General features: G+C 40.8%; 1 protein-coding gene across 3 annotated transcripts in view; it reads left to right on the plus strand.

The window, feature by feature from the left end:
* The window catches only part of TRERF1 (transcriptional regulating factor 1), a 98,683-nt gene that overhangs the window by 61,139 nt on the left and 9,926 nt on the right, over nucleotides 1-27,618 (plus strand). For 2 of the 3 annotated variants that reach the window (XM_042817577.1, XM_042817582.1), the window contains exons 3-11: nucleotides 6,807-6,904; nucleotides 15,598-17,227; nucleotides 17,800-17,846; nucleotides 18,568-18,718; nucleotides 19,626-19,874; nucleotides 23,063-23,432; nucleotides 25,499-25,559; nucleotides 26,304-26,443; nucleotides 27,162-27,265. In XM_042817577.1, coding sequence (XP_042673511.1) covers nucleotides 15,860-17,227; nucleotides 17,800-17,846; nucleotides 18,568-18,718; nucleotides 19,626-19,874; nucleotides 23,063-23,432; nucleotides 25,499-25,559; nucleotides 26,304-26,443; nucleotides 27,162-27,265 — 2,490 coding nt within the window. In that variant the 5' untranslated portion in view covers nucleotides 6,807-6,904; nucleotides 15,598-15,859. The remainder of the gene's footprint in view (nucleotides 1-6,806; nucleotides 6,905-15,597; nucleotides 17,228-17,799; nucleotides 17,847-18,567; nucleotides 18,719-19,625; nucleotides 19,875-23,062; nucleotides 23,433-25,498; nucleotides 25,560-26,303; nucleotides 26,444-27,161; nucleotides 27,266-27,618) is intronic. The other variant, XM_042817587.1, reaches the window with a different exon arrangement.

Raw genomic sequence — 27,618 nt, forward strand, 5'->3', positions numbered from 1 at the left:
GTTGTTTACTGCTGTCGTTCTTGGCGATGATTTGTTTGAACAGTTTCAGTCGCCTCATAGTTTAAATAGGAAACTGAAATTTTGCAAGAGTGTGGGCTTAGGATATTAAGAATAACGAAGAGAAGAGCTGACAGCAATGTGTTGCAGGAGAACTCCTTGTACTGAGTGAATTCGATGATAAAATGCCAGAGGAAATTGCTTGTAGATAAATGAAAGTAATGCATGTGGGAAGAAGAGAGGGGGGTCACAATTCTGTGTATGCTGAGACAAATTCTGCACCAGGCATTGCTCTTCTCGAAAGGGGTTTTGTAGTTAGTTTTCTGTAAAAATGGCAGCATAATTATTGGTAAAATGACTGTCAGGATTCATTAGTGGTGGAATAGAAAACAAAACAGAAAGCATCAATGTGCCGCTGTGTAAATGTGTGATGTTCACCTGTCTTGAGTACTGTGTGCAGTTCTGGCATCTCCTCGCCTTCCCTGTCACCTCCCCCAAACCACAAAATGCTCTGAAGAAGAAAAATCTAAAGTACAGAGGCACAGAAAGCTACTAGCAGTCCTCAGTCAGGGAGGTGTTCGTCATGAGACCTACAAAAATCACAGATGTCATGAAGAAGGGAGTGGGGAACATTGGGTGAAATGAATGTTAGGGAGCTGCAAAGTGGAAGAGCAGTGGTTCCTGGGCAGCTCTTGGACTGTGATACTGTGATTGGAGGCCATGTGTACTGGCTGTCGGCATGGGTCCTAAACCTAAGGGATGGGTTCACAGGCAGTTAAACAGGTGCCACTTCTGACTGGAGAAGCTGCAGGGTCATTGGAGGCTGGGAAAGAATATTCTTTTAAATGTTCATTCAAGATATTGTTGCATCTTTTCCTTCTTTTCACTCTCCATTATTTATAATCTGATGTTGACTGCTTTTGGAAATAGATTTTGATTCTTTATGGTTTTTATGGTCTTTATCTTACCAATAATGTGGCTCTAGGTTTCCTTTGCAGCTTTTTTGAGCTTTTATGAGTTTTCAGCCTCTTGGCAACCCTGTCAAAAAATCTTGTGCCATGTCAGATTTGCAAAATGCAGTTTCACATCTTCATTTCATAAACATCCTTCATGTGATGAATGTCTTCCATATTTCCATGTTCTGCAGAGCTGAACTTTGGTAAACACGTAATGAGTGTCATGTCCAGTGGAGGGAAGGCCTTCCCTTGTACACTTGAAGGTTGTGTCTGCCGCTGGGCCCAGGTACTATCCAAATTCCACCTGGAAATAAGAGGTGTATTTTGTAGAGCTGAAGGAAGCTGGGCTGGAAGAGATGAGAAGAAGTCAAAGAGGGCAGACTAGCGCTGGTACCAGAGGGATGAAGTGTGGTGTGGAAACAAGAGAAGAATGTGGATCTTGGAAGTGGAAAGGACTGGATTTGGGAATTAAGAGAAGGGAAAAGGAAGCAGCTGAGTGCAGGAGTTGTAGAAATAGGTAGGGAAGGCTCTAACTGCTGAAACACATTTCAAAGGTGGGGATGGAAAAGGAGTGTCAGAATCTGAGATTCTTCTGTCAGCAAATGCCTGTCAAACTCAGATAAGCGTCGTGCCAGCACTCCTTCCCCCAGCAGATGACAGCCTATTACTGGTATAATTTTACTTTGTTCACCTTGACTGGTCTGTGTTGAGTCCATGTTGCAGACCGAAGAACCGTTCTAACTTTTAGACAGTTCTGTAATGGAATATCCTTTTTAAGTGACAACATGTAGGTAAGAAGATATTAAGCTACCTTTTTAACATTAAACACCAGAATGAGAATATGCTTTTATAACTCCTTGTTATACCTACATGCACTTTATAAGGAACCTATAAACTTTTTTTTTTCCTTATAACCTTCCTGCCCAGCTTTGTACATATGGTGGGTTTGCTGTGAAGATTAAAGAATCATTAGACTCCAGTAGAAAAAGACTATGTTGGATCTCAAATTTGTTGCTGCAATTATTTGCGTTTACATAATGAAAGATACAAGCAATTGTAGCAAAGAATAGTCTTCTGAATAGGACAAGCTGAAAGTTGCCCACAGAGCTGGTTTGTCCTCTGGGCAGTGACACAGAGCAGCTGTATGATGTGTCATTGAAAGTGGACGTCTCCCAGGTAGTCATCAGCAGTGTCCATGGTGGTCTGTTCCTGGGTTTCACCTTAGTCATCCATTTGCTTGTGTGGCTGGCAGGCATCTAACCAGTAGCTGGACTCAAGACTGCTTTAAACAAAATCTAATATTGTACAGCATCTGTTATTTGAAGTGCCAGATCCTGCATGTGAAAAGCTGATTCTGGAATTTGTAATCTACCTGTATTGTAGCATCCCATCTGTGAGATGTGCCATTTGTCTAAGAGATTAGCTGTGGAACTCAATGGAATGCAACATTGCTGAAACGTTTGAAGTTGTAGAGATGAGCACATAAAAAAAAAAGTCTAGCCTACATGAAGAATCCAATCCTCAGAAGGGCATTTGAATTTCTGGAGATAATAAGGTGTGGACTGAAAGCCTAATTTGAATCAAAGGAGAGACTGTATTTGTTAAGTGAACAAATTTAATGCTACACAATTGATGACGATAATTCATGTACTTCCAACTTTTTTGTTTCCTGTTTTGTTGCTTGATATTATGTTCTTTGTTGGTATTGCGTGTTTAACTTATGTATTCTTCTACTGTTCTTATGTTCCTTATCTTAAGATGGTTTATTTTCCCTTTTTCTCTTCCAAACATAATTTAAAGACTGTTTAACTGAGATAAACCAGTTCAGATAAAAGGATGCTCTCTCTTGTTGTAATGGAAATAATGGAAGATACAGTGGAGAAAACTCTTGTCTCATTCAGTTAAAATAGGCTTATTCAACTTTGGGAAGTTATCAGCTGGTATTTGTTTACAATTAGTTAGGCTGCCACTGGGCAGGAGAAGAGAAATAACTAATTACTCCTGTGTACTCTAAGGATGCTCTGATGGTACGTGGAGAATCTGAGTTACTAACTCTTGCACATCAGTTAAGTTCCTGATGTCAGTTGATATGCAAGTCCATCATGTTCAAGAAAGAATGGTAACTATCCTATATGTTGTGTGTCCAATGTTCATAGAATCATAGAATCACAAGGTTGGAAATGATCTATAAGATCATCTAGCCCAACTGTCTCCTCATCACCATTGGCACTACTAGCACTAAATGTTGTAAGTCATTTTACTTTGACAGAGAATATGAATATCTTCATCTTTGTTCGATCTGTCTAGCTTTCCCGTGTCTAAACTGCTGTAATTGCAGCTGTAGCACTGCTCATAGGAGCATGTGGGCAATGCTGTACAAACTCAAATAGCATGAGGCATACTTGCATGGTTTTCTCAGTGCACCTGCTCATGGTGGTGGGAGGGCATTGCAGCTTCATCTTCCAGACAAAGCTTTATCTCATCCCAGCCTGCTACTGGGCCTCAGAGCAACAGCAGTTCATCCAGGAGGGGATCAGTGTCTTGGAACACAGTGTGTTCAGAATGGAGACTGCAGCTGAGGGGAGTGGAAGTGTTGCAGAAAAAAGGCTGACCCTGAGCTGCTACCGCAGGGTAAAACCATATGTGGTGGAACCAGTGCTGGCATTTATGCTATCCCTTATAGAGATCCTGTGTGTCTTCTGCTTCTCCTTTAATCTGTTCTCTGAAGGCACCCACTAACATAGCCTTTGTTTAGATGTCTTCCTGTGACATTGTCTAGTAACTTGCAGGTAGCTGAAAGCTTTGTGTTTCCAAAGCTTAACATAGCTGGTCTGTGTGCAGCTCCCAGTCCTTTGGTATTTTGCCTAGTTTACTGACAGCTTCCATTCTATCCCTGAAAAAATAACTAGTTTAACTTTTAAGTGTGAAGCTTTGCTGATCAATATGGTATAAACGTAGTCGAGTTCAAGAAATTGCCTTCATTACTATCTTGAGATGAGAAATTGATTTAGTTGCATTCTCTTTGTACTAATTCGCTCGTGCTTTACATTCCCATAAAAGGTATTATGTGCTCCTTATTTTCCAGCAGTGTCATCAATCCTAATGAAGAGAGAAGAATAATTTATATTGTGTGTATGGGATAGCTGATCTCCGACTTAGCTCTTAATTTGTAAATGTTGCTGAAGACTTCCCTTCCCTTCTCCTTACCCTGCTTAAGTTCCATCTAGAATCTAAGAAGTGGGGTAGGAGTAAAACCAAAGAATACGGTGAAGAAATATTAATTTAGACTGTTTTTGAATCCAAATTTAAAAAATGAGACGCTGGTGAAAATTTAATGAAATCGATTTTCAAGGAATCAAAACATCATTTGTGAGTTTTACGTACTTTCGCGGTGCTTGGTTTTATTCTGCATTAATTACACTGGGGCTATTTTCAGTGTTTTGTTAGTCATTAGTTTGCTACCTCTGTTTCTGAGGTGCCCAAAGTTTTGTTCTTTACCTGTGGTATTACGCAAAAGAGCTCTGCATGTGCCTGCTAATTTCCATACAACTGCATGTGGGTATTACAGTATCTCTGCTGATGGAGGTGAATGACTCAGCAGCATAAATCAATATAATGAAAGAAATGAGCAAAAAGGTGGTGTAGAGAGAAAAGCAGCAAAAAGAAATACAAAATAAGGAAAGGATTTTTTGGGGGCATTGCTGTTGTTGCTTTTCTCACTGTCAGTTGGGCTGGCCTCTCTTGGAAGCTGCCTGGGATGGTCTGTCTGCAGAATGCTTTGACATTTTTAGATGGATAAACTAAAAAGCAAGCAAGACTATGTAGTGTGACTGTGGTCGATACTCATGATATAGCAGTTATTTTTTAATGAAGCTTAAACAGATCTTGGCAAGTTCTAAACAACTGTGTTGAACAGCTTTTGTTGCTACCAGAGTTAACCATGGGCTTTCCGTATGTTTCTGAGTATATCCTGTTCCAAATGTAGTCAGTCATCTGGAAGGTTCATTGGACATCTAAAGATATGAAATACTGGTATAAAAAATGAGATGGATAAAGCAGTAAATAGATGAGACTTTATAATAACCTTTCTTATTTCAGCATATTTATTAAAGAAGTTATACTTTCAATTTAGGATTCACTGAGAAAAGCCATCAGCAGATAGATTGCAAGCAGCTAATGAACTATTTGCTTTCTGAGATATCTGCAGCATTTCAGCTCACATTCGTAATGAAATTCAGGCATGAACAAATTGTAGTTACTGTAACCCAATACAATAACTTCAAAAGCAAAAACTTGGTTGCATCCGAAGTTGGTTATTCCTGTGTCTCTGTGCAATGGAATCATTATTTACTATCAGCTGAGGGGTTCTTTAAAAGGACATTTTGAATAGGTTAGGCTTCGTAAGGAGCTCTGTTTTCTCCTGCATTGTGTACTTGGATCAAATTTGTTTGGATTGTGCTGTGAACCCCTCAATTTCTTTTGGCTCCTGGGGATCATGCCATGGGCTGCAGAGGTTAGTGCTCGGCCGGGTGAAGAAACCCTTTGGATTCATTTCCCCATGCCTTGGCAGGGTGAGGGAGGGGAGCTATACTGTTCAAGGAACTACTGGATTTGGCAACAAGTTTCTTCTTGCTATATGCAATTATGTCATGGTGCTTAGGACCTATTATCAGAGGCCTTTAGAGAGTAATTTCAGTGGGTGAATCAGGTGTGGAGATGACAAGCCAATGGGTGAAAGGAGGAAAATACTGATCAAGCTGCCTGGTGTTACCTGTGTCCTTCTCCTGTGGGACATTGTTTATACAGTTGTCTCATGGCTGCAGCAGCTTTCCAAAACCTAAATATCTAAAGGGCAGATGTCAAGTGCATGGGACCAGCCTCTTTGCAGTGGTGCCCAGTGCCAGGTCATTGGGCAACAGACAGAAACTGGAATATGGACAGTTCCATCTGAGCATGGGAAAGAACTTTAAACAGGGCACTGGAACAAGCTGCTGAGAGAGGTTGTGAAGTCTGCTTCTCTGGAGGTATTCAGAACTCACCTGAATGCTCTTCTGTGTAAACTACTCTAGGCAACCTATTTTAGCAGGGAGTTGGACTGGATGATCTCCAGAGGTTCCTTCCAACCCCTTCAATTCTGTGGTTCTGTGATTCATTCATGGCCTTCCCTGAAAGCTGTCTTGGCAGCAGCACCAACAAAGCAAATGCATCGCTTTTATTTAAATAATTTAAGATGCTTTGACGAGGTGTCTCTTTTGAATTTGTTGACAACCTAATTGTATTGCCCACATCTTTGACTTTCATCAATCCCTCCCTTCCTGAATGCTACACCTTCTTGTTTAAATCATGCTGCAAGCTGTTGGACAGCAAGGTCTCCTCTCAGAGACAACATCTAGCCTGCCTTTGGGCCCTGTCAGAAAAGCATAAGATCCTTTGAAATCTTTACAGTGTCTGTGATACAAGCGCAATCTTGTTTTATTTTTTGAGTCAACCTATTCTTCGTTTTGCAGTTGGTGCCAAGGTAAGTAAGAACAAAAGATGAATTTACTGATACTACTTTGTAATTTGAAGGACTATGAATGTGTCCCAGAGATTTGACAATAAAGCAGTCTCTCACTATCAATATGGAAACGGGGTTTCTTGCTGTTCTTTGAGGGAGTTGCCTTGCTGAGAGATATCCCCTACAATACTGAGTTGAATAACAGAGTAGCACAGATGTCATAATGAATAGAAGTTAATATTTGATTGTGTTGTGATAGGATTCTCATTCTGCAGGCTTGCTTATGGAGTGAGGTGGTGATACTTTATAAGGTAATGGTTAAAAAATGGTTTTCTGTTCTTTTGCTTTATGTTTAGATACATCATTTTGAGATCACAGAATGAGAACGGCATGAAATGTTATGGCGAAGACAGCACGGCAAGATACAACAGTCTCACAAGTAATCAAAAATGAGGTACTGTTGGAACATCATGTGTCCACTTTCTATGAGGCTAGGTCATGTAATGAGGCTCGGTGTGTGCTTTCTGTCTGTTTCTCAAAATTTGTGGTTCTGAGTCTCTGTAGTCTTATTGACAGACTTCTCAGATAAGGCTAGCTGTATGTTGACTGTATTCTCTAAGACACTACATTGGAGTACATTTTATGTGCTCCAGTACATATGGCACAGGAGATTCCCATGCATTCATATGTTTCCTAAAGGCCTAAATTGCCTGCAAACAAAATGTGCATTACCATAATTAAAAGAAAAGAAGCTGTGGTGCTCAGTTCCACGTAGCCATTCAGTTTTTTTGTGGCCCCACAGCTAGGTACCAACATAGTGTGTTTAGAGGGATTGATTTTTCAGAGGGTCCATTGGCAAGATTTTGGAAAGCTTGGCCTCCTTTGAGGGAGGCACTGGCTCAAAATAGCTGCTACCTCCCTATGGGAAGCTTATCCATATGGTATTTCACAAATGCTACTTCTACCTGCTTTTTTTAATGTTTTTTTTTGTTTGTTTGTTTGTTTGTTTTTTTTCTCTAGCTGTTTATCTGTCTCAGGATGTTTCCTTCTTGCCTGTTTTTGCAAATCTCAGCCCATGTTCTCTGTTCTCTGATTGTTTCACAACATTCACAGAAAAAGTCGATCACCTTACAAGCTTCATAATATAAGCACTGTAGAGGTCACGAAGAAACAGATGAAGTGTAGCATAAGGGTTTTCACCTTATGCTAAAATAGTGTCTCAGCTGCTCTGGCCACAGTGATAGCTGATGGATTTATGTTTGAATGGGAAGGCATGAAATGTCCCCCTTTCTCTCCCAGCTCAGCACTAGTGAGCAGAGATTTTGATGTGAAGTAGTGGGCAAAGTCTAACCCGTCTATCCTTATGATCTTTGTGCTGGGGACTTGCTGAGGAAAAATAAATTACACGATTCAGTAATACCAGCAAACTAGAATATGAACTTGAGGGCAATTGGGGTAAGGGGATGCATTGATATTCCAGGAAACACATGGAAGTACTGCCCTTGATATAGCAGCAGCAGCTGTTACAATTTCTTTCATATATGCAGTCAGTAAACCTGGATTGGGTAAAGACATTTCAAATGAAGTTTCATAGACAGCTTCTGCCTTGATCAAATACGCAGTAATGTATTGGTGAATATTAAAAATCTGTTTTTGTCAGTGCTGATCAGCCCCTGTAATAAATCCTGTCTTCTATAAGCTTCTTGGTCACTTGGTCTTGGGATATGCAATTCCAGTGCCTTTCTGGCCCTAATCAAGGTTTTTGTTTCGATTTTTCATCAGTATTGTGAGATGATCACACCATTTTATATGTCATTTTTATGAAATAACGTGCTACCTGCTTCAGTCACAGTTCTGAGAACACTTCAAAGTAGCTCAAAACTGTAGCACTGTTCAACTGACAACAAAGATGATCTGGGTTGCTGAAGCAGCTTTCTTCATTTCTTTGGGACTCGTGGAACTTTATCTCCCTTAAACTAAATCGAGTTACTGGCTTTATTTAGAAATCAGCCTCTTCTTCAGCCTCTTCTTCTTGAATAACAAGAGTGCTGTTAGTTTTAGGAGAAAAGTTTTCATTAAATTACCAGTGCCTCAGAATGCATTTTCTGCTTATAACTTAGATCAAAAGGAGAAGAAAATGTTATTGCTTGTTTGTCTTCCTTTCTCCTCCCCCTTTTCTAGAAACTTGCCTGAGATGATCAACTGTTGTTTTTTCTGTTGTGTTTTTTTTTTTGTTGTTGTATTTTTCAACTTTATTGAAATGGAGAAATTGCTCGGTTCCCCTCCCAGTGTCGTTGTTGCTTTCCCCTCCCCCAAGTCCAATCTGTTCTTTATTAAACTGAATTAGGACATTCTAGTTTTTCTTAAGAGTGGAAATGGGAACAGCTCAAATGAGCAGCCACACGAGACTTTCCAGCCTTTCCAACTGCACTGCACTGCAGTAAGAGCTTGTCTGCAAAGGGAATGATATTTTTTGAAGGATTTGTGCAACTATTGAAGAATTACTGTCATTAATATTAAAAAGCAGCTAATCTCTCCTTCCATTTTAAGAGCATATGGCTTTCCTATGTGCTTTCTGTAAAATCAGTATACCATGTATTTTTGTTCCTTTCCATCTCTTTTTCACTTTTGCAATTATTTTATTCCTGTTCCTTCTACACTAGCATACTCCTGTGGTAGTCTTTTCACCTAACAGCTCCAACCTTTGTGTTTATGTGCAGATATGAGCATGGATTTGTGACCTCTGACATTCAGAGAAAGTCAGAATTCAAGCGCAGCGCAAAACATACAAGTGGTTTTATCCAGGACTGGGATGATAAGGTTTTCAGCCCTGAGTATTTATCCTTGGGATAGCTATATAAATTATAGTTGGTCCTTGAAATTCATATTGTTATTTTGCTATTTATTCAAGCCATGATTCTGTATCTTTTTACCCTTGTTTTCAGTCCGTGCCTCTATTGTTACATCTGATCCATCTTCAGAATTTCTATAGGAAAACAGGTAGTTCTTTGAATTATCATCTTTCTTCTTCTTGTTTTCTCTCTGCTAATGCCATCTTGTTTGGCATTAGAAATTATTCATTCTGTTTCAGTACTGTGCTGCTTTTCTCCCATGCTTATTTTCTCGCCAAACAAACAAACAAACAAAAAAAATGGAGCTTGGGCTTGAACTGTGGCTAACCAAGGAGCTGTGGAGGAAAACCTGGTATCTCAGCAGTGGCTCTGAAGCACAAGGGGCTCTGAAACCTACCGCTCCTCCTCCCCCATTGCTGTGCTTTGCAGGCATCCACCATTTGCTACAGTTAAGAGGTAGGGATAGTGTCAGCTCTGCTCCTGAAGGCTGGCTTTGAGTAATGCAGGTATGTCCTTTCTCACATAGCTCTCTCCTGGTTTTTAAACCTACTCTCTTTGGTGGGTTCTTAATACTGACTGTATGGCAGCAGTGCTCAGCTGAAAATCATACCTGTCTGGGCTGTCACTTACTTAAGGGCTGGACTGTAGGCAGCCCAGGTAGTAGGGGTTCCTGGCACTTCATGTTAGCAGGAGAGAGTGTATCAGGGAAGGAACTGCTGTATATTTGTGTGTCTGGCCTAAAGAAAATCCAGAGACAGATATGATGTGAGTGATGACTGGCTAAATGTAGGCATAGCATAGCAGACGATCTCGCATTTCTGAATTACAAAGTAAGCCAGTAAAAACATTCCAATAAAAAGGCCAAGAATAAGATAAATCCTGTTTTGTTTATATGGAAACTAAGTGGTAGAAAAAAGTTGAAAGGAAGAAAGGAGGAAAACAGAGAACTCCTGCTTTTGGATTTTGACATATGCATGATTAAAAATGAAGCTTGTAATCTAATAGTGAAAATACAGATGTGAGAAAGCCGTGTCTCAGCCTGACGGACTAAAGGGCAGTAAGGCATGATTAAAACATGTTTCCAGTGTGGGGAGAACTCAAAGTTGTGATGCATTTTTGTAAGCAGGCGTGCCTTGAGTTATTACTCAAAAAGAAAAAAAAAAAAAGAAAAAGAGAGAGAAAAACAACCACACAACAAAACAAAGCTGTTTAGATTGCTCAAAATGGTGGTTAAACTTATTTCAACCAAAATGTTATAATCTCTGGCTGCATTGTGCCCCAGCAAATTAGCATCTCTTAATGCTACTGCTTGTGAGAAGTTCTAAATGCTCTGTCCCGCAGAAGCCAGTTGAATGTGAAGGAGTTGTAGGTTTTTGCTTCTGCCTTCTTGTCTTCTGTTTTCAGACTAAATAGTAGTTCATTCATTTATTAAAAGTTTGTAGTTTTTGTTATTAATTAATTAATTAATTTTGAAATGAATTGGACAAAATATAGGATCCAATTCCATTTTGATTTGCAGCCATGCAGTATGCTGCGGTGGCTTAGATCAGTGTCACAATTCTTTGATGGTCTGTTAATGCATCTAATTCCTTCATTATGTACTCTCCTATGGTCTTTTGTCATCTCTCTCCATTAATGCAGTTCTGAGATTGGAATTGGCTGACGTTCAGTCCTGCTTTTGCATCCTGCACCTGGCACAACTTGTGACCAGTTACTTAGTTGGTGTGGTTGTCTTGCTGAAGTTCATGTGCATTCAGGGAGTTCAAAAGAATGATGGATTGGATATGTTTTTTTACTGACGTTGAAATGTTGTGCAGATTTCCGTTTTTGTGTTCTGTTATAGAGCTCTTTTTTTGTTGTTGTTTTTGGTAAAGTAAGTAATAATTATTGTCTCTTTGATATTTTGCTGTCTGCCTTCTGTAAGACTTCCTAACTGTTCAGTGATATAACTTAGGAAGGAAGTAAAGATCATCTTTATTGAAGACTGATAACATCAGAACATTCTTCCATTTATGTATACCAGAATTAAGCTATGGTGTGCTTCTAGGAGTGACTGTTATTTGTATTGCCTTAGTGTTGCCTGTGTTTGAAGAGGAAGATGGTTGAAATGTATAAAGACATTTCAGCAAGCTTGACATGTTTGTGGCTTTCGGTCTGGAGAAAGAAGCTGTGCAACTTGCAGGGACCACACTGAAATTAGAAGAGTTGAAGTGAAACCTTGTCTCTTCTGAAATCAATTGAACTCCCATTAGTTTGGGTCCAGATATCATCCACAATATTAAATAGGGTATTTCTCTTCCCAGGCAGTCTACAGAAATGTTTTTGTCCTTTCACAGTTGTTTCTGTTTCTTTGTAATGATTGCGTAATTGGGATATATCTGCACTGTCAGAAATGTAATAGGTTGAGTAGTGTAAGTGGCTGTTGGAAAGAAAAGAAACATACAGCTGCAGAACCATTGTTGCTTTAAAGCTGCTGCTTTCAGAAGTTGAGTTGTTTGATTTAACCATTTAGTAGTAATAGTTGTTGTTGTGACAAATTGCAATTAGAGGTGTTTAAGCATGAGTGCTTAAAAGGAGAAAGAACAAACTTTTCTTCCTGTCATTGAAAGAAGTAGAAATGCATTGCCAATGGCTTCTCAGTTGGCAAGAGACTAACTTTTGCCTTTTAGGCCTTAATTATATTTTGTACAGCACTGATATTTTCTTTGTTAGATTTTAATCCAACAAGCAATATATTCTGTTGGCATTTTGTTAAACTTGATTGCAGATGCTATTGTATACAACATCATGACCTTGAATTTAAGCCTGTTGAAGTACTAAAAAAAATATCTGTTATCTCAGTGACCATGAAATAGTTGGGTTGAAATTCTTTGGTAGTATGGCAAAAACTGCCACCAGGTCTTCAGCCCTGAGTATGGGGAGAGCAGAGTTAAGGCTGCTCAGGGAACTAGTTTGCAAGTTCCCCTGTGAAACTGTTTTTGAAGGCGTTGGGGTCCATCAGTGCTGGTCACTTCGTAAGCACTACTGCTTAACAGCAGGGGAGAAGACAAAGTGTCAGAGGTCTTGCAGGCAGGGTAGAAGGTTGGCTTGGCTGAGCAAAAATCTCTTAGAGCTTGGGGAGGAAGAGAAAGCGTATGACCACTGGAAGTGAGGTCAGGCAAAGTGGGAGTGCTATAGAGACACTTTTCATCATTGTAGGGAGAAAGTTTGTGCAGCCAAAGCACAGTTAGAGATGAAGGTGGCCAGTTCTGTGGGGAACAAGAAAAATGGCTTTTTAAAATACGTTAACAGCTAAAAATCCTGTTTAATGAACATAATCTCCAATTATGACAAGGTTACCCACCTTGTTAACCAAGGGAAGCCAGCTGATGTAATGTTTTTAAATTTCAGCAAAGCTTTCGGTACTGTTTCCTCCTGGACAAAATGTCCAGCTGCAGCTAGACAAATACATATGTAATGAGTGAGCAACTGGCTGATCTGTTGGCCACAAGGGGCTACAGTAGCTGGTGTTCTGTCAGGTTGGTGGCCTGTCATTAATGGAGTTCCTCAGGGCTCCATTTTGGGGCCACTTCTCTTCAATGTTTTTGTCAATGACTTGAATGCAGGAGTTGAATGCTAAGTACGTTTGCAGATGACACTAAATTGGGAGAGGCTGCTGACTCCCTCAAGGGCAGAGAGGCCTTGCAGAGAGACCTTAACAAATTGGAGGGCTGGGCAATCACCAACCACATGAAGTTTACCAAGAGCAGTGCTGGATTCTGCACCAGGGATGGAGCAGCCCTGGGTGTATGAACAGAGGAAATGAGAGGCTGGAGAAGCAGTGCAACAGGGAGTGATCTGGGGGTTCTGGTTAACAGCAAGTTGAATGTGAGCCAGCAGTGTGCCCTGGCAGACCAAAGGGCCAACTGTGCCCTGCGGTGCCCCAGGCCCAGCACTGCTACCATGTGAGGGAAGGAGTTGCCCTGCTGTGCAGCTTCACCTCCAGGGCTGGCTGCATTTTGGTTAGTACAATGTAAGACGGGCATAAAGCTATTAGAGAATGTCCAAAGGAGAGGGCTACGAAGATGGTGATGAATCCAGAGGGCAGCAGAATGAAGAGAGGCTGAGGTCCCTGGGTTTGCTCAGCTCAGAACAGAGAAGCTGAGCCTTTGTGTCAGTACTAGCCCTTGTCATTTGGCTAATGCTTCTCATTTTACACAAAATTTAAAAAGCAGAGACAAAACCAAAAAAAAAAGTCATCTATTGTAAATTCTGATGTTATCAATAAGTGAAAATAGGACATACTTCCTCTGGAAAAGGTAGCTAGACTGATCCGTTCGTGCCCCATTCTCATGGAAAGATGTTCAGAGTCTCAGCTGAGCTTTCTGAACTTGGCAGGCATGAAAGGAGATGCATATATTCCTTTGTAGTATACCCCTCTTCCTGCATAAGTTGATGGCCTTTGAGTGTGAAATACCACACAGTGTTTATTTTTATGTCCTTTGAATGCTTTTGCAGGCTTTGTTTAATTTCTCTTCCTAACTTTAAATAGGCATTCTTTGAAGTTGAGTTGTGGCTAAAAAATCCTTGGCAACCTGACCACTGACTCCCTTGGAAGGGAGTGTGTTCAGAGAAAATAGGAAGCAATGTATGTTTCTGAAAGGGGAAATAAACGTGCAGTTACTCTCTGCCATCATTTGTCATGTGAAAAAGTTACATGCTAGTGATTGCTTACACAAAAACTATGTACACACTGAAAACCTTCTTCATTTGGGAGCTATGGTTTTCTCTCTTACATTATGCTAGAACAAAAGTAGGGGTTTTTTGTTCCCACAGCTTAATATTAGCCTTATTTACTGTAGCTAGCACAGAACTCATTAATATACATCTGGCAATTGTTAAATTTTTCTTTATCGGTGACCTCACATTTATTCATTCAGGTCAAGGATTTTCCTGAGTTTAAAAAGGTAAAGACATGAGTACAAAGGAGCCCGAGATGGAAAGTATTATGTTTAGAAAGCCAAATGGGAAAGGGGCAGGGTTAAGGTTGCTGCCTAATATTTTTCTTTTTGGTCTTGTTAAAGTTCAGAAGAATATTTTGCATTGAAACATACTTGTATGTGCATAGGCATACTGTGCCTCTGTGCATGTGTGCATAACGTTAGACAATGTGATCACTTCCCACCGTAAAATAGGAACAACCTTCTAATATACCTTTATTTTTTGTTGTTGTTTTGTTCATTGAAAACAGTACAGGCATCTTTAAAATGTTGCTTTGAATTGTGGTTTATATGGTAAGAATGATAAATGGTTGCAGTTACTGTAAATTAGTCTATCAAAATATTGCAAACTGAAGAAGTGTGAGAGAGGAGAGCAGAAGTTGGAAATCAGCATCCCTGGTGTAAGATGAATGACTTTAACATTTACAGTTTACATTTACATTACAGTTACATTTACTCTTTAACAGATTTCTGTTGATTCTGATTTCCAAGGTGTGATTTCTAAGGACCTATTTGGTTTTAGCATTAATCAGATTCCAAATGGAAAACCGAATAAATCTACAAGCACAGATACATTTGAGTATCTATATGCTGGTGATTTTTGATTGTAGTTTGGGTTTTTGGGTCATTTTTTTGTTGTTGTTGTTTTGTTTTGTTACAGCAGTGAACATTAGTCTTGCTTCTTATTCTTCAGTGACAGTGTATTTTCATACTACTGGAATATGTTGTAGGTACCCTGAAAGTTGTGAGAAGCTCTGCAGTTCTCTGTGCAAATTCTGGGCAGCAGTTCACTTTTTTGTTTGTACTTTTAGGTGTTGGTCCTGTACAGGTACTGGTAATCTGAGTTCTGTCAACTTTGTTCAAAGCCCTGGCTTTTGTTTTACTTTCCTTTTCAGGCCTTTGTGGAGGTATCTGTTGTTATTTTGTGTTATAAACTGAGTGTTTTGCTTCTGACAACTAGCAGCATTAGAAAAGATGGTTTGGCTTTATAGTAAGCTGTCTAAAGCTAGTCAAAAGAGAGCAATATGTGGCCAGCTAAAGCTGCTCAAGTGTTCATATGCATCAGGAGAAATAAAAAGCTCAGTTTTAAAGAATGGGACTTTTTGGATCTGGCAGAATGATTTTATGTGAGAACTAGATATGAAGCAGGATAATGGGATGAGATGAAGTAACTTAACTGCACTGGAGTAGGCCAGCTACTACAATTTTGTAGAAGATTATGCATTTTGAATTAGATTTTGGTTTCCTTTGAGGCAATAACAATAACAGAATGTGTAGAAGGCTGACACTTACTCTTACTTTCTCTTACTCTGTAGATGCCTGGCACACTGAATCTATTACTGTGTGTAAGATTTGCGCTGTGGTCCATTTTATGAAGATGTGAAGCAACGCTGAGTCTGATTGGAATTACTGACAGACTGGAGGAAATCTTAGTCTTTCTGTTGCACACGCACATGCTGAATTATAAGTAATCCTAGCTTCTCTTCCCTCCCCTCACTCCCTCACTCAGCTATCTCAGGGTTCATAGAGATTTCAATGGTTCGCGTGCCTGTAAGATTGGAACAGAAGTGACCAAAAATGGGGGACCAGCAATTGTATAAAACTAACCATACTGCCAACAGCAATGAGAACTTATACTACCAACACCAAATGAACTCCCTTCCATCTCTAAATCATAGTTATGGGACATCTGTTATAGATGCTCCCCAGGCGTCCCCTCTCTCCCCTCACTTTCCCCAAGATTCAAGAGACAGTATAGCTTTGCCTGTAGGTTCAAAAAGTCTTGGGTCAATGGATACACTTAGACAAACATGGACGCATTCTGGCTCAGGAAACCACGTCCCAGTGCGGAACAATTTGAGTAATCAAAGCGCAATGTGGAGCCCCCTTGGGCAGGGAGAATCTCATGATGGATACCAATATTCTTATTCTCAACCCAGCGAAAATCGATCACAAAAAATTACCAGTGGGGTCCTGCATAAGTTGGACTCTTTTACACAAGTATTTGCTAACCAAAATCTGAGAATTCAAGTCAACAACATGGCTCAGGTTTTACACACTGAGACTTCCATGGCGGATAATTCTGGTGACAGCGCGCTCAGGCAGCTACTGTCCCAGAAGCCAGCAGTTGAGCAACAGCCTGTAACTTCCAGCATACAAAGATATCAACCAGTGCCACAGCAGACGCAGAATTTTGCAAGCACACAGCAAAAGCAACAAATGCAAGTCATGCAGCACCAACAGTTGTACTATGACTACCAGCAGCATTTGTCACAAATGCAGATTCATTCTGCGTTTCAGCAAGGACAGACGCACGTTCAACAAATGCAGTCCCAGCAGCTCTTACCGCAACAGATGCAGCACTTGCAGCAGACTCAGTACTATGCTCAGCCACAGCAGGGACATCAGCGACTCTCAATACATGAGATCCAACAGCAGCAGCAACAGCCAACTCGGCAGCAGCAGCAGAGGCAGTGTCCGATGCAAATAGCTCAGTATTACCAAACGCAGCCTGTCATGCAGCTACAGCAACAACAGCAACAAATGCAACTGCAGCTTCCTCCGTATCACAGGGAACCCGATCCAAAGACTGTGCATGAACCCCACCAGTACCCCCAGGATCCAAGTCATCCTGTGCAGCTCATCCAGTTGGGAGCAGCGCCTCCGTATTGCTATCAGGATCCGCACGAACAGTACAGGCATTTGTACCCGCAGGGTTTGCTGCAGCAGCACGACCAGCAGAAGCAATACACAAGTGAAGGCAGAGCTGCATCTCTGAACTCCCACGTCGGCCTCACTCCACCGGGGACAGCTGAGGATCCTGCGCGGTCGGAGGTCAATTCTGCGGGTAACACTGTACCTCATCGAACTCTTTTGCCATCCTCAGGAGCACATCTGAACAACAGAAGCTCTCAGCAAGACTCTCCGGGCCCTGGGTGGCCTCAGGTAGGTGACATTTTGGATCCCTGCTTAAACTTGTCCAGCGGAAAAGCATCCAGGTATGGAAATGAAATGTTACGGTGGAGCTGGGTAGTCAAGATATGAGCAGTGGGCATTGCTGGGATGTTTTGGAGAACTGTGTTAACAGAGTTCTACATTGCTGTCTTGGCTTTGGGCCAGTGGGCAGCAGCATGAAGCTGCTACTGCGAGGCTAGTGGTTCCCTCATGAGAGAATCTGGGGAGCTCTGAGTCAAGGTGCTCCTGCTCATTTTTCAACACTCATATGCCTCAATGTGCATAAACATTTAGCTCCTTGTTTCCAAACATAATACTACTGCAGCAGAGGCAAACCTTCAAACAAGAGGTGAGTGTAAGAAAGCTTTTATTAGCATTGCTCGTGGAGGCACTGATTTGCTGGATAAATGTAAGGTTCTCAATTCAGAGGCATGCAATATTAGTAGAAGCATATGCAAAATACAGGAATAAAGCTGTCAGAACCTTCATTTATATATCAGTATTTCCTGAAAAATTATTTTTGTTTTTTTCCCCTCTTTTCCACTTTCTTCCTATAATGGCAGGTGCAATTGTCAGATGGCAGACTGCAGCCACTGTCCCCAGAACAAAGGTATTATATTTTTTTGTGTTCTTGGTTTAATTGTAAGAAATACAAAGGAGTGCTGCAGTTTGAAGAGAGAGGAATGCACTCCATGAAGATCGTAGATGTTTCTTTTCTAGAAACATCTTTATCTTAGTGTTTTGTGGTGATAAGTTTGTGTGATTTCCATTCCCCATCCCTCCATAATAAAATTGAATGCTTTGTCTTTGCCCACAAAAAGTGAACCAATCCAAACCAATAAAGGAACAGTCCATACTTAACACTGCATTTTTAAGAGTACGACTGATGATGCATGGTTTGCAGTTGTACTTCAGCAGCAGAAACCTTCTGGTTTTTTTTTTTTAAGATCTCACCCTTACAGGGTTGAGGTGTCTTCCAACATTGTTATCTGTCCTGTTTAGGGACATTACGTCCAAGTGTTCTGAATTTGAAGGTCTGTCACATTAGTTCTCCTGGGTTCTTGGATTTATCCATGCCAAGAGTCATGTTTTGACAAGCGCGTTCTACTCAAAACTTTCCTTCTCCTTATCTTGGGGGCAACTGATCTGGGTTATCACCCATGTATTCCAGAGCACTCACCAAGTGTTTACCTGTGGCTTCTTAAAAGTGTAGCTGTAAAACTTCATTGACTTCCTTGACAAAAAGAAAATCTTCCTCTGCAATGAAAGGAACATGCCAAACTGATGTCTTTTCTTCTGTTCCATGCTAAAAAAATTTCAACTAACAATAGTGGCCTGAACAGAGAAACACTTCCCGAGAGAGCGGATGGGAAGAGCAAGCTAACGTGTTCAGTATGCTTGAAGGAGTTTAAGAGTTTGCCTGCTCTGAATGGTCACATGAGGTCTCATGGAGGAGTAAGAACATCTCCTAATTTCAAACAGGTAGCCGTTCATTTTACTTCAGTATTTGATTCTCTTCTCTACATGTTGATGTTTGCTTGCTTTGCCACGCTTTGCTTTGCTATCATACCTGTTCTCCTCGGCACTGTTTTATGTCACACCCCGTCTATGTAGAGGCACACAAATAATTCTGATAATTTACAGTTTCACCTGAAAGTGAGAAATGGTGGAGGACAGAACAAAATTTGTGCCTCTTTATGTCTCTGCACATTACGAAAACACTCTACGAAATCATGGCACAAGCTTCTGAATTTTTTCCCCTCATGTTTGTTTATTATATCAGAAATATCAGGAACATCAAGTCTTCCTTATTTTCATTTGGACTACTTAGATGACTAAGGGATGTTTATTGGAAGCATTCCCAGACTTTAACTGAAGGAGCAGGATTATTGAATCTTTGACAGCTTTCTTCCAAAGTGTTGTAGTTCTACAGGTATCAACAAATACCAAATGAAAAATGTGGGTTTGAATTGTTCTGAATAAAGACAACTTGCCCCATCAACCAGTTTTTCAGTGTCTTGATATTTTAAAAATTCTCTCTTGATGGGGGAGTACTACAGAAAGCCAGAGAGCTACCAGGTTCTACGTGAGTGATGGGGAATTCTGCCTTTATAGTGATAAAAGAAGGGCATGTGTTTATTGCCCCTTCTGCAAGTGATCCTATAAAGATGCTTAATGTGGTTATTTGTCACTGAGGCTAAATCCTACATAGGAGTCAAGTAACTTGTCAACTTCCTTCAAGGCAAATGCAGAGTCCAAGAAGCAAGGCTATTTTCTGTATTGTAACCCTGGCCTCTTCTTCTCAGCCACAGTGCATACACTGCATAGTTTATCAATCCAGAAGTGGCCCTCCCTCGCTTGGGCTGAAAGCCTTTAATTGTCTGTGCAGGATGAAGGAGAGAAGCCACCACAGCAGCCGCTGCCTAAAGAGGTGGATAGCCTCGCGCCCATCGTCATGCCAGTGTCTGTCCCTGTAAAGCTTCTGTCACCCGAACCCAGCACGCAGCCCTCTGCCAGCACTGCCACAGTCAAAGACAAGTCTGCCAGCTCTATGTCAGACGATGAGATGCCCGTTCTCGTGAAGATGACTTTCTCTCCACCGTGCAGTCCAAAAGTGGCCAACCCCTGCTCATCCTCTGTGAGTGCTGCGTTTCTTGCCGCTAAGTCTGCTGTGTCTGTTAAATCCCTTTGCTTATAGTGCTGCCGTGTTCTAAAATGTTCATATTTTAGAACATTTTCTGGAATCTTAAGGATGCCTAATAAGCAAAAAAGGCTGTGGCATCGTATCATTTCTTCCTCAGACTTCAGAAAATACTAATTTTCTCTTTACTGAGGAATTGAGACTTCAGCTGAAAACAAGTCATTCGAAATTGGAATGTGATATTCTTTTTATCCCACTAGAACAAAGGGATTTAGTATCTTTTTACTGGTTTTGTTTTTCCTTTTCAGGCTGCTTTGTTTTTATGTTATTGCTTAAATTCAGCAGTCTTGTTTCTTCCTGTTTTTTAAATCAGACGTATGTGCTTCTTATTTCAGCTGTAAATAGGAAAGCAGTGTGTAGTACTTAGTGTGCACTCTAAGCCAGTATGAAGCTTGCTGGCTGAGTTTTACAATGAAGTCATTTTTCCCTTTCTGTCTGCATGCATTAGGTCTAAGGGTTAATCACTGGAATTCTGACATAGGAAAAATAGTTATGCTTACTGCTTTCGTGTCATTTATAAAGCTGAAGTTGTCAGGCAGCACAAGGAACTGATGAGCTCTTGAGTGAGATGTGAGAATGCTCTTTATTGTTTTCCTGAAGAGTCCTGAAGCAAGTGATGTTGTTTATTTCTGTTCCAGCACAGGAATAGATGCTGCTCGTTTCTTTGAATCCGTACTTGCAGACTGCATCATGATAAGGGATTACTGAGGAGTATAAAGCACTCTACAGTATTATCTCTATGATGTAGAGACATGCTCTGGTGAATTTTTTTTTTTTCCTCCTCCTCATGAATCTGGTGTCAAGACGAGGCAACAACATGTACAGTTGTGGGTTGCTCTTTATAGTATTTGTGTATTTATCACCCTCTCCTGATCCTTCATTCGGACATACACATTAATTTAAATACACAGAAAATCTGAAAATCTCTTATCCATTTAGATGGAGGTTTTACGCATTAATTTCCATTCTGTTGTGGAAGCCAGCATGTCACAGTACTTAGCTTGTAACTCAGCAGTGCAGCTTCACTTTACTATTTCTAGTTTCTGGAGAGGAAAGGGACAGTCTTTTCTGAATTCGTGAGCTCTGAGTGGGAGATTTCTAGAGACACCAGAGTAGGTGGCTTGGGCTTGTGTATTTCTGCAACACTTATAAAGTGACTGTGATTAAATCTACCAGTGTCTGGCTAAATGTGCATTCATTCACTCAAAATTATGCTTGCAAGCCTTTGTCATTGCCCAAGCAAACTAAATTCAAAGAGTTTCCTTTCTAGATCCTATCTTTTATATAAGCAATAGCACTGGGAATACTCAAAGATCAAGAGATCTACAGTTCCTTTTTCTTCTATAAGGGAGTTTTGCTATTGGACGCTCTCATTTTTTTCCTAAGGAACAGGAGCTGTGTTGTATTTGTACTGTGCTTTCAGTTGTCTAGTAAAGTGTTCACAAATTGATGCAATCGGTGAAAATCAAATAGCAAAAGGAAGTAAATATTCAGCAAGAGTACAGGATGGTGAGGTGATAGGTTCTGTCCAAGAAGGACTGCGTTTGTCAGTGTGGGGCAGCAGAGCCCAGGTAGATACATAAAATCTTGAATAATGGGCACCAGTTCCTGGAGCTTCAGAAAAGTATTGGCGTGATTCTGCATTGAGAGTCTATGAACATCCATCTCTCTTTTAGTAGTCAGTGTTAGTTTGTATTTGGTGTTGTTTTCTTAAGTTTGGGAGTTTTCCCCCTTGACCTCTGTTGAACACTGAATGGTTACCATGATGATGGACTGTGTCTCTGGTTAAAGGTGACCCTCACCCTTTTGCTATTCTGAATGCTCATTATCTACAAAATTCTCTGTAAAACAGCTATTTTTTTTTTCCTACAAAAGGAAGAATTTTCTGAAACTTAACTTTTGGAAAGCAAAGATGTCAACAGCTGCTGGAGACGATACAGCCATGATCTAACAGAGAGGACAGGACCTCTGTAATCAAAAACATTTCCACAAGCTGGAATGCATTAACATAACGGATAAAGGGTGACAGTGCTAATGCTCCTCTAACATGAGTTTTATTGGGTGAATGTGATTCTCAGAAACCACCCATGGTGTAAAGATATATGTTGTCTAAACATACATCATAGTAATTTACTTTTATATAGTAATAGTATTTATAAATGATGCAGACGTTCTGGAGTGATTCATCTGGAATATCTGTCAAAAATTTTCATCTGCTTTGGAAGTTGGTCCTAAGTAAGATCTGCAGTCTGAACACTTGGAAGTAGTGTACTTACTGCTGTGTTCACCTTCCAGCTTCTGTCCATTTTTTGAAGTATACCCTGTAAACTTTTTTCATGCTCACCCTCAGGAAATCTGAGAGGTTTGAGGATTCACAATTTCTGTACCTTTTGCTTTCTATGATTTTGGGGGTATTTAGTGTTAAATGATGTTTAGCATTCAAACTCTAGAGCATTAGAGCACTTTAATTTCCCGAACGGGAAAAGATTAATTTCCTTCCTGGAAAAGAGGAGAGGGTTAAGTTCAGGATTTGTTGCAGCTGGACTGTACTCAAACTGATGGGAATGCAGTGATAAGAGCCGAAGAATTTGAATTTATTACATTTTTTTTTCTTTCCCTGTTGCTGAGTGCTGCAGTAATTTCACTGAGCTCATACGTCCTTCCTAGCCTAACAAAATAAATGCATTGGAAAACATCTTACATGAAGTGGGACTAGATAGGGAAGTAACTTGCAATAGCCTGTATGTGTTCAGTACAGACAGAAGTACCTGAGGTGCTGGGATTGAGCGAAAAGATTGCAGCCCTGGGAAGGCTGTTCTTTGCACTTTCAGAAGTTATAGCAGAGGCCTCCCCAAGTCCATGCCTGAGCTCAGCCCTGCCTTGACCCAAAGGGACCCATGTGGGAGGGGAAGGCAGCTCTTCTGACTTTCCTCTCTCCCCTGTGGTGTCTAGGCAGGACCAGCTTCTGTACTGACCAGGGTTACTGTGGCAGCGCCCAAATAACTGCTTGCTGGTATCTGCTTTACTGTGGTTGTAAAATATGCCCTAGGTTGTAGGGGATTGTGTGCAATGCAAACCACATTTAAGCATAGCTAAGTATTAATGTTCTGTATGTTTTCGTTTAGGAAATTAGCAAAAAACCTCATCAAAATGCTGCGAAATTGGAAGAAAACTTCAAACCATTACCAGACAAGAAGAAGTATCGGCACAGACCTGAACCTCTCTTCATACCTCCTCCTTCCTTCAACTTCAGCACATCCCACTCTGGTGCCACGCTGTACCAGAGCCAGCTTCGCTCTCCCCGTGTCCTTGGCGACCATCTGCTGGACCGAACACACGAGCTCCCCCCCTACACTCCGCCACCGATGCTTAGTCCTGTTCGGCACGGGTCTGGTCTCTTCAGTAGTGTTATCACATCATCTCACAGCGCCTCGCACACTCAGCTGCCGCTCACTCCACTCACACCAACTCCACGGGTGCTCCTCTGTCGGTCCAGTAAGTGTTATGTAGTGAATACTGCTGTGCTCTTTTCTAGTGTTATCTCATAGATGATTTTACATGTACACGTGTGCGTGGCTCGTTACGTTGCAATGCCATAAAAATCCATCTTTGTCTGTTGGTTTTGCATTGGATTTTGTAGAGCATAAAATGAGTGGAGAAGCCTAACCAGTGAATAAAGCTGTGATTTTTCAGTGGGGTCTGCCTTTGAAAGGACTGCATACATAGGGTCTTCTGAAGTGGAAGGAAAAGGTTTGCTTTGAGACATAGGATTAATTTTCTGATTTTGTTCAATGCTTCACAAGAAAGGGTGCCTAATCATACTTGATCATGGTAGTAGAAACCCATGCAAGTTAAAATGCTTCTAACCTATAGCAATCTAGACTATTTCTATACCTAAATATTGAGGAAGGGTCATTTTTCCATAATAGAATGGAAGAATTTTCCCAGCAGAAAGAAGGTGGTAGCTGCACTCTGAGTTACTTCAGACATGGTCACCAAACGCTTGTGTGTTTTAACAGTGCCTTAGAGCTCCCATTGCTCTCAATTGCTCTCAATTCATTTTTCGCTTTGTAAAATGAACAGGTTGCTAGTATGAAAACTTAAGAAGCAAGTTAAAAGTCTTACTCACCAGACCACCACCTCTGTCTTGTAATCCGGAAAAAGTGAAGCTCATATCACTTTTCCTGCTCTCCTCTTGGAAGCTGGCAAATTGATATCTGTCCTGCCATTAGAACCACTGACTTCAGAGTCAACAACAGCCATGTGACAAACTCCTGTAATTAGTGCTGATTTGGTTTTAGCCCCGTTTTCCTTTCTGTGGTGCAGAACTGCAGCAATGCTCAACAAATGACAAAAAGACATGAACTACCTATGCTGGCTGGCTTTTTCTTGGAGAGAGCAAGGGTAAATGCCATAGCCTTATGTCATGCTCTGGGGAAGGCACAGATTCTGAGCTATGTTAGTCTCACAAATTTATCTTAAAATCTCCTTCCTGTGTGCCTGTCTGCCTACTATTTTTTGGAGCTGCTTAGAAATTGGGATTGGCTATCTCCTCCTTCAGGAAGGTGGTCTGGGTGCAGATCTTTTATATTCCTGTAATGTCGTTAAAATGTAGTTGTTAGTTTCCTAAAAAAGCGGAAGCCAAATGGAAGCCCCTGACTGCAGGATTGTTTTTTTTTGTTGGGGGGAGTAGGAGTGGAGGTAGAGAATACATTTTGATGCAAAATTTTTTACAAAATTGTTTATTTTCACAGAAGACATTCTTGGTGCTTTAGTGAAAGGATGTTCTCAGAATACTAAGTGTTGGTACCTCTGACTTGCAGAGGTTGTAGTTTTTAGTCAAGCTAGACGAAATCATAGGTTACAGAGAGGGAGTTACAGAAGAAACTTTTTTGACTGTGGCAAACAAGTCCAAAAATGCTGTAGCAGTTACTGAAGGTATAACAAAGATGTAATATTGATGGATACAGACAGAGGCAGGGGTGAGGCCTTACATAGTTACAATTGCATAGCCTTGTAAACTTAGAGCATACTGACAGAAAACCCCTCTTTTCAGATAGAAACAGGAAAAAAGAACTTAAGTTCTGTTTCGAAGAGAAGTGTGTGTAGCTGATTTCCGTATATGCAATTACAGATCCAAATACCAAAATAAGGATTGCTTTAAGGATTGCTTTAATATTTTTACCTGAAATATTGTGTGTGTTCTTTGTACTCAGCCATTTTACTGCCCTGACTAATGCAGACCAGCAGAACACAGAAAACTTTTAGTTGTTATTGATGCTGTGACCTTTAAAGTGAACTTGTTTTAACCTCCCAGCTGTTTCTTAATCCCATGTATTGTGCCTGATTGCTCTTTTACATGAGAAATACACCTGATTATGCATGAACAAGATTATTTTGAGCCAAACATCTCCCAGGTGTTGCTGGCTATCTCAGAGGTACCTTGATGTCTGATTTCTGCAGGATGTTAATAGGAATGTGGCAATATAGCCTGGGAGGAGGAGCATCAGCATGGTTGTTACCAAATATTTTGTAAACTCAGGAATTCTGTTCTGTTTCAGATAGCATTGATGGAAGCGTAGTTCCAGTGACGCCTGGCCCTGGCGAACAGACTGTTGAACCGTAAGAAAAACAATATTTCTTTTGTCTTTGCTTCTGTAGACTAGCTTCAGCTTAGGATTTGAGCATGAAATATTTTGGACCAAGCAAGTAGTGTTCAGCTGCCTGAAAGTGTTGGACTGGATGTGTTTAAGGCTACTACTGCATGTGGAGCAGTGACTGTGGGAGATATGGATGTCCTGGTTCTAAAATGTTAGGAGAGGCTTAGCAGAAGTTGCTGAAGGTGGAAAACTTTTGGTAATGTCCAGGAAAAGGACCACACGAACGTACAGTTCCACTACTTTTGCTTTTATATTTATGTTGCCTCTGGAGCTTTGGAGGGAAATGTTGTGTGGTGGGTTCGTTGGGGCAGTCTGCAAACAAGGTTGCCCTCCTGACAGTAATGTCTTTTTGCTCTTTACCCACTGAGTCATTCTCTGTGGAACAGAAAGCTAGTGTTTCCTGCATCTAGCTTTTTTGCTAGGCAGTCTGTGCACATGCTCACTCAGGTTATCTGTAAGGTACGATGTCTTGATACAGTTTAAATCATGCACTGAAATTTTAGTTTCCTCCCAAGAGATCAATTCTCTCTAATACTCAAAATACTTACCCTGTTGAGAGTAAAGCATTTAATAAGCAATCCGACACAATTTCCTGCCACTCCAGTATAATGAAAGTTTTTTTGGAAACAAAGTGAACACAAATGTGACTTCTGGTTTTTCTGCACGTTGCACAGTTGAATACCCATTTGCTTATTTGTTATTACAGACGAATTAATATTGGGTCCAGGTTCCAGGCTGATATTCCTGAGCTGCAGGACAAATTGCTAATGGAGAAAGATGTGCACAAGGCTACTCTGGTTTGGAAACCGTGGCCAGAACTGGAGAACAAAGTCTTCCAACAAAGAGGTACAATGACTTGCTGGTTTAGAAGCTCATACATCACCTTGTGCCTTCTGAAGAAATTCCCATCGATTTTTCATTTGTCCTGTACAAAACATTCAAGACAGCATTAATTACTGAGAGTGCAGAGCAAGAGACCAGAACTACATATTACAGATTCAGAGTATCATAGGCCTTTAAAGTGAAGTGCAGATGAAGTGTTCTCTAGTAGCAAACAGGCATAAGTCACTGCTGAGGTTTTTGGGCAATGAACTGCATGATAAGGGCAGAGATCACAGATGAGAGGTGGCTCCTGGGTTTGTCCTGTGACCATAACATAGATAAATTTGATTGTCTGAATGACTCTTTCTAGACCTGAGCAGAGTTTGTTCCTGCTTTTAGTGCAGTACGTTTCCCTTTCTATGCCCTAGTTGGAATCTTCTTGTTGCAGCAACATCACTGACCATATGTGCCTGTGTGAGCCACTGCTCACAGCCAGGCCTCTGTCTCTGGCTCTGTAATGCCCCATCACACCCCAGGGGTGCACTCTGCAAATCCAGGCATATCCTCTCCTCAGAGAGTGATCCTGAAATCAGGAGATAGTTGCTGGGGGGAGGGAGGGGAGAATGTGAAAGCTGCTGCCCTGGACTGCATTGCCTGTGAGTGACATTGCAGGATCCTTGTCTCAGGTTGTTTAACTGACAGGTACTGTATTGGCAATAACATGTGGACTTGTTTCTGACAGTGGAAGACCTCTTAAATATGAGCTGTTCCAGCGTGTTACCTGGTGGAGGAACTAACTCAGAATATGCTTTGCACTCTCTCTTTGAGGCAAAAGGAGATATTATGGTAAGATAAGCTGAAAAGGGAGAGATGCTCCTCTTTGCAGATAAGTTAGCATGCTTTATTAAATGGATTTAGATACGGTTATATAAAAAAGAGATTTCTGATTGATTAGCAGTGATGCTTTAAACATCCTGCAACATTTTTGGGGAGTGACTTTTCTCTTTTATTCTTTAATAAATTTAAATTTCAAAGCACTGCCTCTCTGAAGGCTTACTGTATATTTCAGATAGATAAGATTACTTAGTTTATAGCCTTGGGGTTTTGAATGTCTCCCAGTGCTTTCTCCAGACCTGATATTTCACAAGCTTTGTATTTGGCCATAGAGAGCTTAGTCCTCTTTTAGCCCATTTTTTGTA

Source organism: Centrocercus urophasianus, unplaced genomic scaffold (assembly GCF_019232065.1).
Source record: "Centrocercus urophasianus isolate 14NV4802_14NV808 unplaced genomic scaffold, USGS_Curo_1.0 seq_10, whole genome shotgun sequence".
Classification (NCBI taxonomy): domain Eukaryota; kingdom Metazoa; phylum Chordata; class Aves; order Galliformes; family Phasianidae; genus Centrocercus; species Centrocercus urophasianus.